Source organism: Schistocerca nitens, chromosome 9 (assembly GCF_023898315.1).
Source record: "Schistocerca nitens isolate TAMUIC-IGC-003100 chromosome 9, iqSchNite1.1, whole genome shotgun sequence".
In the NCBI taxonomy this organism is placed as follows: Eukaryota; Metazoa; Arthropoda; class Insecta; order Orthoptera; family Acrididae; genus Schistocerca; species Schistocerca nitens.
In genome coordinates, this window is record NC_064622.1 from 211,462,583 (window position 1) to 211,479,032 (window position 16,450).

General features: G+C 43.2%; 1 protein-coding gene across 1 annotated transcript in view; it reads right to left on the reverse strand.

The window, feature by feature from the left end:
• Window positions 1-16,450, reverse strand: part of LOC126203951 (odorant receptor Or2-like) — a 34,141-nt gene that overhangs the window by 4,537 nt on the left and 13,154 nt on the right. The window contains exons 3-4 of the mRNA XM_049938343.1: window positions 14,537-14,638; window positions 2,555-2,710 (exon numbers count right to left, since the gene is read on the reverse strand). Of these exons, the coding sequence (XP_049794300.1) occupies window positions 2,555-2,710; window positions 14,537-14,638 (258 nt within the window). The remainder of the gene's footprint in view (window positions 1-2,554; window positions 2,711-14,536; window positions 14,639-16,450) is intronic.

Below are 16,450 nucleotides of genomic sequence, written 5' to 3' on the forward strand. Positions count from 1 at the left end.
GTGACCGGACTAACTATTACCACATTTATCTCACTGTGAGACAAAATGGTCACTGCCTTCATGGAAAAACGTTTGTGGTTGCCTAATGTACCATGATTTTACCCAGGCAAGCACTTCATCGTCCGAAGCAAATCGACAGTCACGAATGTCATACTTTACTGCTCCATAAAAATCGAAATCACATGGGGAGAGATGCGGACTGTATGGAGCGTCTCTAATGACTTGCGAAACTTCTGCAGGTTAGTCTAAACAGCTTGGCTATATGTGTGCCCGCCGACATGGATGTGGCCAACGAATTGCTTCGAACGAAGACATGGATGCCCAGGTAAATCGTGTTTCCATAGGCAACCACAAACTTTTTCCATGAACGCATTGGCGGACTCGTGTTGGAGGGATATATGTATTAACAGTTGTGGCAACTAGTTTTGAAATAAAGAGCAGTTTGCTTGCTTTTCCTGCTTGTCTCGTGTTCATTTCACTACGACTTTATAAAATATATTCCAAAAGACTAAATAATTCCAGCATTCATGCATCTGTAATACTATAAATACACAGGTAACATAATACAATGAACAGCGCAAATTACTGTGAGAAACTCTTGTACAAACTATACAAATCATTCATGTTTTTAGCTCTCTTGAAAGGTTTTTGAAAGTGAAACACAAAGATAGGCCATACTTTGGTTTACATTGAATAAACAAGAAATACAATGAATAAAATACAATAAATAAGAAAGAAAAAAATCGACTTCCTGTCTTGTGTGTAGATTGAATGTTAAAATTTCTTCGGAAGTGTCTATAATGTTAAAAAAATCCTATATGGCGAGAATAAGCAGAGGAACACACAGCAAAGTTAAGTAAGTGTTCCGAGAAGTTTCAGTGAAACCCTGTAAGATGTTCGTGGACGGATCCTACAGATCTGTGTGACCACATTTTCTAAACTGTTACTATTCCTACTGAATACAGTTTCTCTAAACTACGTCACCGCAGGGTACATGAAGGTGAAAACGAAGGTACCATTTCATGCCCTGTTGGAGAGGAAACTGCTGCTACGGTGAATATAGCATTATACTCTTCCTGCACAATAATTAAATTTGATAGAAAACAAAACACAAAATTATCCCTAAAATTCAAATTCACGGCCATGATACTGTAGAAGCATTTTAGTAATGCAGGCAGGTAGTCAGTAATATTGGTAAAATGTACCCCACCAGGTACTGCGCATGGGCTTTCAGAGTTTATGTGTAGATGTAGAAGTCGAAACTGTCTTTTCAGCCGTTAAAATGTACCTATTTGAAGTTAGGTTCTTCTACCGTTATTAGGTTGTAATAATTGCTGTCGCGACACTCTATTAATCTATTTCCAGGTAAAGCAAATTCAATGTAGGCGAAGTGACAGTATATGTCGATATCTGCTGATATATAACTTTCGTAGTTCGCCAGCAGAGCGTCAAAATTAATTACATTTTGGATCTACAAATCCACGGTAATGATAATAGTCAACAACTTTCCTGTTAAGAGGTCAATAAGTGCCTCACACTTAGAGCAAATGTAGAGTCTTGTACAGCAAGGCAACAAGGGAGAGGATGTTGTTATGGGTGGCCCGTACCCTCTTTCTACAACACAACTGCACAAGTGTATTTAACGGTTCTTTATTTAGACGAACTTTTATTAACTTTAATAGAGTCCATGTGTTGTGGTTCAAACTCATCAGTAATAGTCTGTAATCTTCCTGTTACAAACCTTAGTCTCACTGCTAGTCCCGCTATAGGCACTCATTTGGTCGATATATACTGTCATGATCTACAACGAACTGCAAGTATACTGACTGACGTCAAACTGAAATCGATGCATCAGTGATGCCCTCAGGTCAGCGGCGGCTGCCTAAATAGATGCTGTCGAGAGGGCGTTGGAGGCATTTTGCTTGCAGGTGTTTCTCTGTCCGCTCCCATGATCGGTGCACTTGATCCAGAGCCTAGTCATCGAGCTTTGCGCTTCATTTTTGCCAACCGGTGTGCTGGCAACAGCTTACGCCAGCACAGAAGGCAAGCAATCTGATTAATGAGAAAACAGTTCTCTCTGCGAAAAGGTGGTTAAAACAAATAGGTCTCTCAACAACGAACAAGGTGTATGGTTTCATGTATGTGTAGTGTCTGTTCTTACGGTTATGTCCAAATCAATAGACACCATTCATGATCCTGCAGCCGTATGTACATGACGACATTAAAGACACCCTGACTCGGGTGGAATTAAGTGCTGTGATAATCTCAATGTCGACAACTGAAAACTTTACCCAGCCCATAACTTGAACCTGGATGTCCTGCTTCTCGTTAATGGTCACCTTTACCATCCCAGAAACCCGGGCACAACTGGCGTCCAACCCAAATTTCCATCTTGTCACACACTTACGATGTAGCGCCAACTGCCCACAAATGTCGGTTTGACCCGTAGGTACCACCCTGTTGTTACTGTTTGCCATAATCTGAAGAGTACTGCTGGCACTGATTATTACACAACAGGCTATAAAGATAGATTGCGGTTCAGCTGCTTAGTTACCGAGAGGAAGGCTGCTCTATCTATAGGATAGAGACTTCCAGCAGTGAGAACCAGGGGCTTCTGGGCGCGACTGATGAGGATCCTGAGGGTACGTTTGAACCGTGCACTCCCCTCTACCCACGAACAGCTGTATGCAGCCGTAGAAACTGCATTTGCCTGTTGAAAAAAAGAGCACAACAATTAGTGGCACTGTCATACTGCTACAAAGGCCAAAATTCTCGTCAGTATGTCTCACGTCACTCAGTAATTAAATTTCTCTTCACTAAAACGTGCTTTCTATATATCTCTTAATGTATTTCATAATTATTAATAGAAGCTGAAAAATCTATGAATGAGAAAACAGCAACTTCGAAAATTCATTCTTCAATAAAAATAACTTCTTACCCATTACCACAAGAAAGGCAGTTATCATAGCAGACAGCCATTACACGAAGCACTGATTATATTACGTTTACTAAATTCTGTCTCTGGATTAATTTTATTTTTCATTTATAAAAATCGTATGCGTGTAAGTATGTATGCAAGTCCCACATCTCTTCCTAACCAACTACATTAGTTTCTTCCATAATCGGTACCCACATGACTTACAGTGTGGGAAGAAGCACCTTAGGGAGTAAGATCCACCTACCTCCCATGGGTGTGAGGGTGAAAAGTATGTGACGCAGAAGCATTATTTAGGACAGAAAGAATCGTTATACATATATGGGGTCCCAGATGGAATCGTCAGTAATCAGGGATATGACAGGGCAGATCATTCGAAGCAAATGGGTCTAGAAAACATTGGTTCTAAAAGCCAGACCCGAAGAAATATGAGCAATTCATCTTCGATACAGGGAAGCAAATCTCTTCTACTCCTCTACTGCGAGCTGTTTGCTTTCCATATTGTGGGAGGATTTGGTATAAATCAAAACAAGAAAATATTGTTTACTAAACATGAGATGTTAAATGCATACCTTAAAAGCTATCAACATTTGTTTACTAGAGGAGATGTGTTTCAGTAACGAAGATGAAAAAGTGCTCATGACTCGTAACGGACGGATCTTAGTGGCCACGTTCACCAGACATTTTTGCTTCGAATGATCGTTGCGGCCATGTGTCTGAATACTCACCATTCCTCCTGGGACAGCTTGTTTAGAATGTGCACAAAAATGGGGAAACATCTTGAGCAATGCATGCCTTCGCTTAAATTCAGATCGTGCTGTTGTATCCACGACGAACCACACCTGTGTGGTGCACTCCTTAATTTGAAAATGTCAGTCGTGGTCAGTAAAGTGTTCTGTCTAGTTGTGAGTGAATAATGCCAGAGCTAAGTCAATGCGAACGTGAGCAAACTGGAGGGCGTATGTTGGGTGCTTCCGCAGCAAAAGTTGCCACACTGGTGTGTCAAGAGTCACCCCCTCGAAGATTTACACCGCACACAGGGAAAGCGGGAAAACATGATCCTCTAAGTCACGACGCCGACGAAGGTGCGTCTTGAGTGATGGTGCTGGACGGTCATTGAAGAGTACTGTGATGAAAGATAAGTCAGAAGCAAATGTAACTCCACAGTTGGACATCCCATGTGGTGCCGAATCCATAAAACCTGGACTAAGGAAAAGTGCTACCAATTCATTTAGTCCTATGGGTCTTGTTTCATACGGTTTCCAGTTACTGGCCGAGTTTGTGTCTGGCGTACAAGGCCCCAGATCTACGACGCAGACAGCTTACAGCCAAGACTCATGTATGGAGGGGTTTGCTGATGATGTGGACGGCCATATCAGGTATTCCATGGGCTCGATTCTTACTCTGTTAGGTCGTAATATTGCCGAGCACTATGTGGCAATTTTTGGTGAACAGGTCCATCGAATGGTAGAATATTTATTCCACAATGATGCTGCTGTGTTCGAAGCTGACAGGGTACCTGTTTAGACAGATCGCCTCGTCCAGCACTGGGTTTCTAACCACGAGGATAAATTATCGCGTTCCCCTGCCCGCCACAGTCAGCAGATGACAATATTATTGAGACTTTGTGTCCTACTTTGGAGAGAAGGGTGCGTGATGGGTATTTACCTCCATCACCGCTACCTTAACTTGGTAGTATTGCGTAGCAATAACAGTATTAAAACTTTACCTTGATAACCATACAGAGCCAGTATTCACCCATTCCGAGACGACCAGAAGCTTTTTGGAATGCTATCTGTTTTGCAGATATACGAATTTTGTTTTGTCTATTCGTAACACAGTAATTGTATAATGGTCTGTATGTAAGTTCTTTGTGGGTAATACGTATTTACCACCGTTAGAGTTAAGGTTGAGAAGCTCTAACATGTAAAACATTCGGTAACTATTGATGTTAGTACCTAATAAATAGTTTTCGACGTCGCTAGACTCAGCGGCTATGATAGACCCCTAGGAGTAATGGGTCATTGGAGGCCGCCAAAGACAGTGAGATATCTTCCTATTACTGTAACACCTGAAGCAATTTCCATCAAAATGGTGCACCTATTAGGCACTTTCAGAAAAAAATTATTGTGATATTAACATACACGTAGGTTCACTGTGGCTGAGTGTTCCGACATAACTCAGAAAGGCCTAGAGCAATTTAAAGCAGTATATATATATATATATATATATATATATATATATATATATATATATATGATTCATTATTGGTATAAAAAAGAAAAGAGTCCTAGCAAGACACTCATACTATCCCTACGGGTGATGGTAGAGATGAGTCTAGGGGACAGGCAAAAATGTTCAAAAGCTTCCTGTTGATATTTTTCCGTGTATTTAGTTGACTTAAAATACTTTTAAAGTACGAAGCGCAAACTCTGTTTTATGGATCTTGTTTCATTGACGGAAGTTTGTCTGTTAAAATCAACGGAGAGGACATAAAAGGGAAAATATCGTCCGCTACTTTTGCATACTTTTCAAAAATGGTTCAAATAGCTCTGAGAACTATGGGACTTAACTTCTGAGGTTATCAGTCCCCTAAAACGTAGAACTACTTAAACCTAACTAACCTAAGGACACCACATACATCCATGCCGGAGGCAGGATTCAAACCTGCGACCGTAGCCGTCACGCGGTTCCAGACAGAATTACAACTTCCTTTTTTTTGCCCAAGCAGAATTAAATCATTCTTCAGGACTCAGAAGGAAGTGGAGGTCGGAATATTTTACAGGGACTAATGAAATATGTGAGATATATGTTACGTATACGTCAATTATATGTGCTTGGTGATCAAAAAGTCAGTATAAATTTGAAAACTGAATAAATCACGGAATAATGTAGATAGAGAGGTACAAATTGACACACATGCTTGGAATGACATGGGGTTTTATTAGAACCCATGAAATACAAACGTTCCAAAAATGTCCGACAGGTGGCGCTTCATCTGATCAGAATAGCAATAATTAGCATAACAAAGTAAGACAAAGGAAAGATGATGTTCTTTACAGGAAATGCTCAATATGTCAACCATCATTCCTCAACAATAGATGCAGTCGAGGAATAATGTTGTGAACAGCACTGTAAAGCATGTCCGGAGTTATTGTGACGCATTGGCGTCGGAAGTTGTCTTTCAGCATCCCTAGAGATGTCGGTCGATCACGATAGACTTGCGACTTCAGGTAACCCCAAAGCCAATAATCGCACCGACTGAGGTCTCGGGACCTGGGAGGCCAAGCATGACGAAAGTGGTGGCTAAGAACACGATCATCACCAAACGACGCGCGCAAGAGATCTTCCACGCGTGTAGCAGTATGGGATAGAGCGCCATCCTGCATAAACATCGTACGTTCCAGCAGGTGTTTATCAGCCAGGCTACGGATGATGCGATTCTGTAACATATCGGCGTACTTCTCACCCGTCACGGTAGCAGCTACAAAACCAGAATCACGCATTTCCTAGAAAAGAAAAAGGCCCGATAACCTTAGATGTGACTTTCTCGTCGTGCAATGGTTATTCTCATGAGAGTATTTGTACTGAGAGCTCAGATTACTTTTCACTTGATTGCTATGCATGTTGGGAACTGTATGTGCTCTTGCTTTTAGTTTTCTCTGTTATTTCCCTGGGTGAATTGTTGCGTGGCGAGCACTGGAGAACACTACACACTGAGCCAGCACGTGTGGCCGAGCGGTTCTAGGCGCCTCAGTCTGGAACCGTGCGACCGCTACGGTCGCAGGTTCGAATCCTGCCTCGGGCATGGATGTGTGTGATGTCCTTAGGTTAGTTAGGTTTAAGTAGTTCTAAGTTCTAGGGTACTGATGACCTTAGAAGTTAAGTCCCATAGTGCTCAGAGCCATTTTGAACTACACACTGAGTTTTCGTGGGGGGCTGCACTTCCACGAATACAGAGAGGGCCGTACATCAATGGGCTTGAACGTCTGGTGGGGCGACTGAGCTCATAGTTTCACCTATTGTAAGAATGGCGAAATGACCTCCAAGCCGTCTGAGTGTCGCCACTGTTTATGTGTTTACCATTCCCACGCGTCTGGAATCTATACTGCTGGCGCTGACTGACTTTATTGTCTTCATGATTCTGAGAATACTTGTGGGCTGTGCCCTGCTGGGCGCGACTGTCTGGTGTCGGATGGCTGGTGATGTTGGCATGCTGTTTTCGTAGCCGGTCAAGTGGCAAGTTCAGTGCCCCCAGCTAAACAGCAGGCGCTTGATGGGTCAACTTAAACTGAGGTGAGTTGATGTCATAAGCCCTGCACGTAATTGGAGGGAACGATCGCTATTGGTGCAGATGATGTTCTGAGATTCGTCTTCTTTATTCGTGTCAGATGTACACTAAAATGAACACATATGCAATACATACAAAGAACACTATACAGCATTCACCCAGAACTGGGCAACTTTGATAGCATTGGGTGTTACAGACGTTAAATCTTCATGCTACAGTTGGTTGGGCATGAGCTATATTTAAAGAGATGCCGAGTTTTCTGCAATTCACGGCATTCGCACAGTGTTGTGTTGGCAGTTGGCAGGCGGAAGTTCCATTTAAGGAGATTGTCCTCCGATCTTGCGACTTCAGTCCGCAGTCTGTTCAAGGACTTCCAGATGACCCACTTCTCCATGTGTCCAGGCGGCAGGGATTGCTGTGGTGTCATCCAGTTTGACAGGTGTTGGTATCATTCTTTCCACTTGGTGAGTCGGGTAGCCGCAGTTGATCCTGCTAAGGGCTGTGAAGTTGTTAGGACATTCTTCCTGGACTTCAGACTTGGCAGGTTGATATCCAGAGACTGGATGTGGGGTCACTGTATTTGATTAAAGCTTCTCGATGTTAGCAGTGACCTCTCTTCTGGTGTCACATGGAGCAACTCCAGCGAGACATTGAACTTTGACCATGGGGGTTGGCCTTAGGCAGCCTGTAACAATCGTACAGCAGTGATTCAAATGGCTCTCAGCACTATGGGACTTAATATCTGAGGTCATTAGTCACCTGCACTTAGAACTACTTAAACCTAACTAACCTAACGACATCACACACATCCATGCCTGTGGTAAGATTCGAACCAGCGATCGTACCAGCAGCGCGGTTCCGAACTAAAGCGGCTACAGCTGTCATCTAAGGCTACATCAACCTGATTTGCATGTACTGAATTGTACCGCACTGGGTTAGCATACTCTACTGCAGAGTAGCATAAGTCAAGAGCTGTTGTTCTTAATGTTTGTGGATGTGTACCCCAGTACGATCCCGCCAGTTTCCGAAGAAGGCAGTTTTGGACGATACTTTCTGCTTCAGGTACTTGGAATAGATTTTCCAGTACTGAACCGAGCATCAGCATTCCAGAAGTACAACCAAATGGTGTTCTGACATAGTGTGCGGGAATTTTGGAATGAGCACTGCATTTGGATTCCGGGCTTTTCGAGGATAGTGGAGAGTTGAGTAGCGCTGGCTTCGCTCTTGCATTGCGCGAGCGCGTGGCATTCGGGATCTGATCTTGGTCGGAATCGGACAGTCTTGCGACTTAGACGCACTTTCTGAGAATAGTTGTGAAGCATGACATTGGTCATACTCCAGATTCTTATTCTGCGTTTTCACAGCTGTACCGACTAGAGATACAACCTTGTGCAACCAGGAGTATCCCTGCTGCGGCCACGTGAGGAGAACTGGAAATTCTCGGACTTCATTCGAGGCCACAGGTGGAAACAGAGATGCTGCACAGCAGGAGTCGGTGGCTCCAACATCATCAGAACGCTGCCTACCGACAGAGTGCTGCAGGTTTCAGGTCTGGTAAAGTATTTTGCGCCTCCGGCATTATAGGACCTATCATTTTGATACTGAAGCCCTCAGCAGCACACGTTCTCGCTTTGCTACACCTTGCTTGTTTCTCCATATGTTCCCATTTGAGCTCTAACTACTAGTCGCGATACTGCATGAAAGTCGGGGGAGTAATATTTGATTCATTAAGACCTCCACTCACTGTCGTAAATCTATTGCATCACAAGGAGTTGAACCCCCTTGTTCTCCAGCCAAATCTTATTCTCATAATAGTTCAGTATGTCGTATCCTTTAGCCTATTGTTTGTCTCGACAATCAAGTACCTTTGTGTTCTGTTTTATAATAAATCTCGTTGTAACATTTAATCAGCAAATCATTTCGTAGGTAAATGCAGAGTCTAATTTCCTGTCGTTTATTATGAGCCGGCCGAAGTGGCCGTGCGGTTCTAGGCGCTGCATTATGGAACCTCGAGACTGCTACAGTCGCAGGTTCGAATCCTGCCTCGGGCATGGATGTGTGTGATGTCCTTAGGTTACTTAGGTTTAACTAGTTCTACGTTCTAGGCGACTAATGACCTAAGAAGTTGAGTCCCATAGTGCTCAGAGCCATTTGAATCATTTTATTGTGATGAAATACCCTTTCTTACTGAGTAGATAATGATTTTTATTAAATTATTGTTACTGCACTCCTTAGTTTACCAACTAGCAGTGTCCACCATCAATTCCTTTCGTTACAGTTGTGTGTATAATTAATTAGGTGGTAGGTAAGGAGGGGGTCGAGTGCATGTCTAGATCTAAGGAAAAATTCGTCAGAATTCAAATGGTTCAAATGGCTCTGAGCGCTATGGGACTTAACATCTATGGTCATCAGTCCCCTAGAACTTAAAGTACTTAAACCTAACTAACCTAAGGACATCACACAACACCCAGTCATCACGAGGCAGAGAAAATCCCTGACCCCGCCGGGAATCGAACCTGGAAACCCGGGCGCGGGAAGCGAGAACGCTACCGCACGACCACGAGCTGCGGACTCGTCAGAATTAAAGAGGTACAGACTGTTCTCGACCCCGGCACCTGGCATTATATGGCGACCCTTGCCTCGGATCTTTCCTATGACTGCTGAGACGCTATCAGGATTTGATCGATAACATTTTCTGATGAAAGAAGAACATCATAATTAATTTTCTTCGCTGTAAATAGATTTCGCGGTAGAAACGTTCTGCGGGGCACATGTAATAGCCATTCAGTTTTTTCATTTATTTAGTAATTTACTGTTGTTTGGTTTTGTGTGTGTTAGTGTTTTCGCTGTTATATATTTTTGTTGAGTTATCGTGCATCATACACCTTAATGTAAAAAGGTAAGCTAAACAAGCTAATGGGTTCATACCCCATTTATAGAGGTATCAATCCTCTCCTTCTTAATGACCAACAACTCTACAAAATTTCTCTTCCTATCAACATTAATGATAGGAACGATCCTGTCCATTTCATCAAACTCCTGATTCGGAGTTTGAATAGGACTTGAGATCAACTTACTTTCATTTATTCCGCTCGTAGCAGAGCGCGAATGTTGTCGAACGCAACTCAAATAAATGCGACTGCACACGATGAAGCAGGGTCGGGGTAGTAACAGGGTTGAGTTTTCCCACGGGACGGGAGGAACGGAACTCATACGTTAGACGCTTATCGGAGGCATACCGAGAACAGGAAGATCTGACCGGTGAAATCAGAGAGAAAGAAAGGGAGGTAGAAGTAAACAGACATGTGGAAGCAATTGTTTGTATAAATAAGACCACAGATGCGAACAAGCCGAGGAAAATTCGGCCACGACTGCATAACAGCGCTTAAATGTATAAAGCAACATGACCAGTTGTTGAAGACGGTCCTGGTCAGCCGAAGGATTTATTATCAGAGTTTGGGGGCGATAAAGCACACAAAGCAGTAATTAGAAAAGAAAATGGATGTGGTAGAGAATAACGTACTTGCGATTGTGAACGAAGTCAAGAATGAAATAGCGCTGGCTGGTAAGACGAGTGTGGAAGCAAAGAAAAGGGGCGTCGAAGAGAGATGCAGAGTTGGTAAGGATGGAGGCAGTTCACACCAAACAATTGTCAAAAATGACAATTAACCGTGGAAAAATCGCTAGGCGAACTGGACACATCAATTCGGTAGAAATTGTTATAATAAAAGCCCAGGAGAAGGAAGTACTTGCGAGTAAGACGCAAAGAATGCAAAGCATTGAAGAACGCGTTGCGGGTATCACCCAAAGATGTGAAAGCATAGAAGAACGTGTAGCACGCCTGGAACGCCAAGTACAAATTGGTGCATCGCGTCCAGAGGCGACGACTGGCGAACATGGAAGTGCGGCGCCGGACGACGCCCCACCGTGCACCGGCTCGGCAAAAGGTAGTGGACTACCAAGAGCGCACGGTAGCCCAGGGAGCACACGGACGTAAAATGAAAACCCAATCGGAACACCTAACGCTCAGTTCCAGTATCATTTTGGGACAGGACTATGTGGTCACAACACACACCAAGAGATGTCAGCTCGCGTCAAACAGACGGGCGCGTTTGATACTAGATCCTATTGATACATGCAAGGGGGACCAGAGTTTGATTACAAACACTTTTTATCGATCCTCAAATTTCAAAATTTCCGGGAAAATGGAGGGTCACTTCACCCAAAAATTTGGCTGTCACAATTCTCTAACACGCTACCAATATCTCGGCCACTGCTAGCAACATTAGAATTTATCTGCGGGCAAATCAAGGGCACGGCAACTGAGAAAATATGCTGTGTTGAAGGTACATGCCGAACGTACCAATAATTCACAAACGCGTTTCTCGAAACGTATTGGTCGCGCGAAATGCAAGACCGAATAAACAGGAAATCATTTTCTGTCCAGACCTGAAGGCATCAGGATACAAAAGTCCCAAGAAGCTCTTTGAGGCGTTAATTTAAAAGAATCAGTTCACTGATGTGCCACATAGTGACGGTGAAATAATGAAGTTCTTTTTCGCGAAACTACCAAGCAACTACCAGCAAGCGCTTGTAGGAAAGTACAGATCGAATATTGAAACATTCAAAAGCGTTCTGCGCGAGTTGGAGTTAATTTCTGAAAAAAAAGCAGCGCATGATCGAATAAAAGGGCAATATAACCATTACCATGGCGACTTTGGTGGAGCACCGCGCAATAACAACAGTGATAGGAGAAAAGAGCGTGATGGGACATCCGGTCGGCAGGACTATGGGAGAAAAAATTCAGGATGGCAGAGTAACTGGCAGAGGAAATATGATACCCGCCATAACGACACGAACTGGAGACGTAGAGATTCAGATGAACAGCGGAATGAGTCAATTGAAATACGTGGTCCTAACCCGAGTTCCAATCACCAAAATAGAAATGGCGTGTGAGACTGACGCCAGGACCGTGCGGATTCGGCTCGCGAAAAGTCCATACAAATACTAGGACATAGCCGTTTTTATGTGTTCAAATCTAAGGAGCGCGAGAACGTAATTTTCGTATAGTCGAAAAAGTGTTTGTGAAATCTTTTCGGCTTACGAATAAAAAAAAACAGAAATGGCAAAAGTTTTTTTTTCAGTGTACAATGAGTTTTAAAGGGTTAAAAGAATCGCCCAGCAGAACACGTACGAACTGCAGACACTGAAGGGCAAGAAATCCATTGGTATTCACCACATATCCCACATCAAGCGGTTTGTGGAATAAGTCTTGTATGTGAAAGAAAAGGGAAAAATTTGTAAAATGGTCTGGGTTAGAAAACATCTTTCTGTTGTGTACATATTAGACATTAAGCGTGGTAATTTGTTTTTATTGATATTATTTAACATGTACATGTGTAAGTTGTAGCTGCTACGATGCGACGTATGATATTGCGCGATCTTGGTTAACTCTGAAAGCGAAGATAGGAGTTGTGTCGGTCTATCTCACTTTTCCAGACTTTTCGTTACATCGGGGAGCCACCACTCTTCCAAGTCAACGGTAACACAGATTTGAACTTCATGTGTGTTTTCTCCTTACACCATACCTATTACTGTGTCTTTGTTGAGGAAGAGCTACTGGATGCATGTCGACAGTGTTCTGAGCACGCCTTACAACGTTGCACCATTTGTTTGTTTTCGCGGAATTTGTCACTGGTGTTATGGGGACACTATTTCAGTACTGCACCTATTTTCAATGAGGGTTTTTTTCCGCTGGCGCGTTGGACACACCATAGTGCATTGCAACATACTCTTAGGATTTGGAGGCGGATATACAAAGGTGGCCATTGTGCCCACCCATACTGCTGCCGCTGGGTGTAAACTTTCTGGAGTGTGGCGAGTTCCTCGTACGATGGTACAAAACGTGTCTGAACGTGTGCGGTCGTCGGGATTTATTGTATGAACGGTGTAATGCAGAAGGTATGGAATTCCTCAACAAGTTGGATATTTGATGTCTTGGTGTCAGACATATCACACAAGAGCAGTCCGAAAGGATGATATTTAGAAGAACTTGCTTACAGAGGTAGAGCCAGTTGGTAATGATAGTATGAAACATTTGTAGTGCGCACGTCCAATGACTTCTCTGCAGCCGGCCGGAGTGGCCTGGCGGTTCTAGGCGCTATAGTCTGGCACCGAGCGACCGCTACGGTAGAAGGTTCGAATCCTGCCTCGGGCATGGATGTGTGTAATGTCCTTAGGTCAGTTAGGTTTAAGTAGTTCTACGTTCTCGGGGACTGATGACTTCCGAAGTTAAGTCCCATAGTGCTCAGAGCCATTTGAACCATTTTTGAACTTCTCTGGTTATTGGAAACTGCTCTGTTGAAACTCGCAGAAATAATCAGTACAAACAGTGTGATATGAGGTTGGTCGGTTCATAAAGGAAATCCATAGATCTATAATTGTTTGACGCCAAGTGTGTTAACTTCTGGTATCTTTCAGATACAGTTAGCACTTTCCCGTAGTTCTACAAACACGTGCTATCGGAACATCGAAATTGGTAAGCGACTTGAATTGAAGACTCCCTAGTTACGAATAAAGCAATAGGTCTTTCTGAATAAGGAGATATTTTACAAAGACAAAGTAGCGGCTACAATGTCTCAAGGATGGATGGCTAGCCACTAGTTTTCACGATATACTGGTTGTATTGCGTAAGACGTGCCATTCTTTTTATTGCGTAATTGGGTTTCAAATATCCGATCGAAGTTCCCGGTGAATGATGTGCCATAGGGCTATGTAATTTTGTCTTCGGTATACAGTATAAAAATAACCTGGTAGTGGATACCTGTCTCAGAGTCCGTCATCCACAAGGGCAACAGATAGTCACTTCCATGGGAGACAAGGAATGTCTACGCAGCAGCTAACTCCATCTTCTCCGTCGGCGATCGGGACAATCGGTCGTGACCACAATAACAAATGAGACTGCGAGATGTTCCGCCTACGGTCCGTCAGCGTACAAAGTCACCATCGCCGCCGGAGAGGTGGCCTAGTGGCCAGCACCGGCGCCTGTAATGTCGACACCGTGCCGTGTGATAGGATGCCGTTTCCGGTCACAGATTCCTGCCCTCCATCTGTTCCTCAAGAGCCCACCCTCCCTCCCCTCGAAATTTCTCGCAACATTTCTGGGACACAATGTAGAGTGGGAAATACGTAGCCCGAGATAACAAGAATATGGCACATTCCAATTCAATAAAATTCATTGAAGAACTGTGCAATCCGCAGCGAAAAATAATCTTACGAAGATGACGCAATTACACTCTTCTTCTACTAACCTTCTCAGCTACGTTGTGAGCCGCCCAGCAGTACAGATAAACTTGCCCACACGGGTTGGAAAGGAAGGTCATGGAACTCAAAGACGTGATGATGTCCTTGTTCTGAAAGAAAACAAGTGAAATAGCATCTGAACGAGTGAAAACACCCCCTTTCTGCTAACTGCAACATCAACACACAAAGAACAAATCAGAATGAATACAATTGTGTTTCTTTCTTCCTTTTTTTTTTTAATTTACCAGGTTTATGACTGGTTTTGTGCGGCCAGCCACGAATTCATCTGCTTTAGAACACCTGCAGCCTATATAGTCAGTTATCTACTGGATGTATTCCAGTATCTACCTTCCTCTATCGTTTTTACCCTCTACACCTTCCTGTAGTACCATACAAGCTTTCCATGGTGTCTTAACAGATGTCTTACCATAATGACCCAGAGTTTTTCATTCTTTCCTCGCCGATTCTGCGGAGAACCTCATCGCATGCCTTAGCAATCCACTTCAATTTCAACATTCTGCTGCTTAGAAATCAAAAGCAATAAAAAACAGAAGGTTAAAATTTTTTTAAAAAACAAAACATGCAATTGAAACAATTAGCGGCTGAAGGCCTACACTACACATCTGAAGGACCACTATAATTAAAAAACATTAATAAATAATTTTACTAGCCGAGAAACATCCTTTTTAAACTTACGAAAGACCAGCCAGAAAGCTAAACAAAGAAATATTAACTTATTGCACGGCTGAAGGCTACAAACAAATTTGAAACAACGGCTGAAGGCCTGAACCACAAGTCAGACAAACAATTTAAAATAAACCCCTTCCTTCTGATAAAAAAGTTTGTCCTTTAAAGAATACACATGGCCGAAGGCCATATTAATAGGGGTTCACGTAAAGCCTCAGCTGAAGCCCACACATAAAACATCGAACAACTAACGGCTTAGGGCCTGATTTATAAACAATTTCTGGTAGAATCAATTGAAGTAAAATTTTTTTATAAAATAAAATGAATTTTCATGATTTTACTTTAACATAGCTGAAGGCCTTTATGTAAAATTTAAAAGAAGTGAAATAATAGATGGCCGAAGGCCTCGCACAATACTTCAAACCAACAGGAAAATCACAATCTAAAACAACCAGAACAAATGGTGCTCAGAAGTGTTCCGAAGGTCAGCTTGAGAAAGTAGCTCAAACGCAACGTGAGTTGAGACAGGCAGCCAAGAGTTGAAGTTAAATAATCAGATGGCAACCCAAACTAGGGACAGCCCAAAGACCGACCAACAATTTAACCGATACCCTTCCGTCCGACCAACGGCACAACGATGGAAACTATCGGCCGACGAAGAGGATACGAACAGCACTATGTCTTCAGGAGTTGGCATGTCAAAAAACAGCCAAGGGAGCAACAACCACCCTAAGCAAAAATATGAACCAAACAACCTAAAAAGCTGCCGAACAACACACTGTGCTTGACAGCATCAATACAACGAGGAAAGTCACACTGCCGGAAAATATGCTAACGACCAAGACAGGTAACTGGGGCGTTAACGACCACAGGGCACAAAATACCGCTGGTGCACTTCACTGGCAATGTAATAGTCAACTTAATAATTAATCACAAAGTAGGAAGACGGTTGCAAGATTTCACCGACTCCAGCACATCACATTGCTGCTAGTCCAAGCAGCCCAGGAAGCAACAATCCACCAATGAATGAAGAGATGTCACAATAGTTGAGGTTTCATAACAGGTTAACTGATCGCTCAGCTTCAGTGTTCAGGTTCGGTGGGCGCGAACTTTGTTGCTCTCGCAGCTAGCACTTCACGATTTGACAGTGCGTGCACGCCACCACCTATCCCATCCAGGCCTCTCGCCATGGAGACTTCCTCACAGCTCCGTCCCAACCAACTGACTCAATCCGG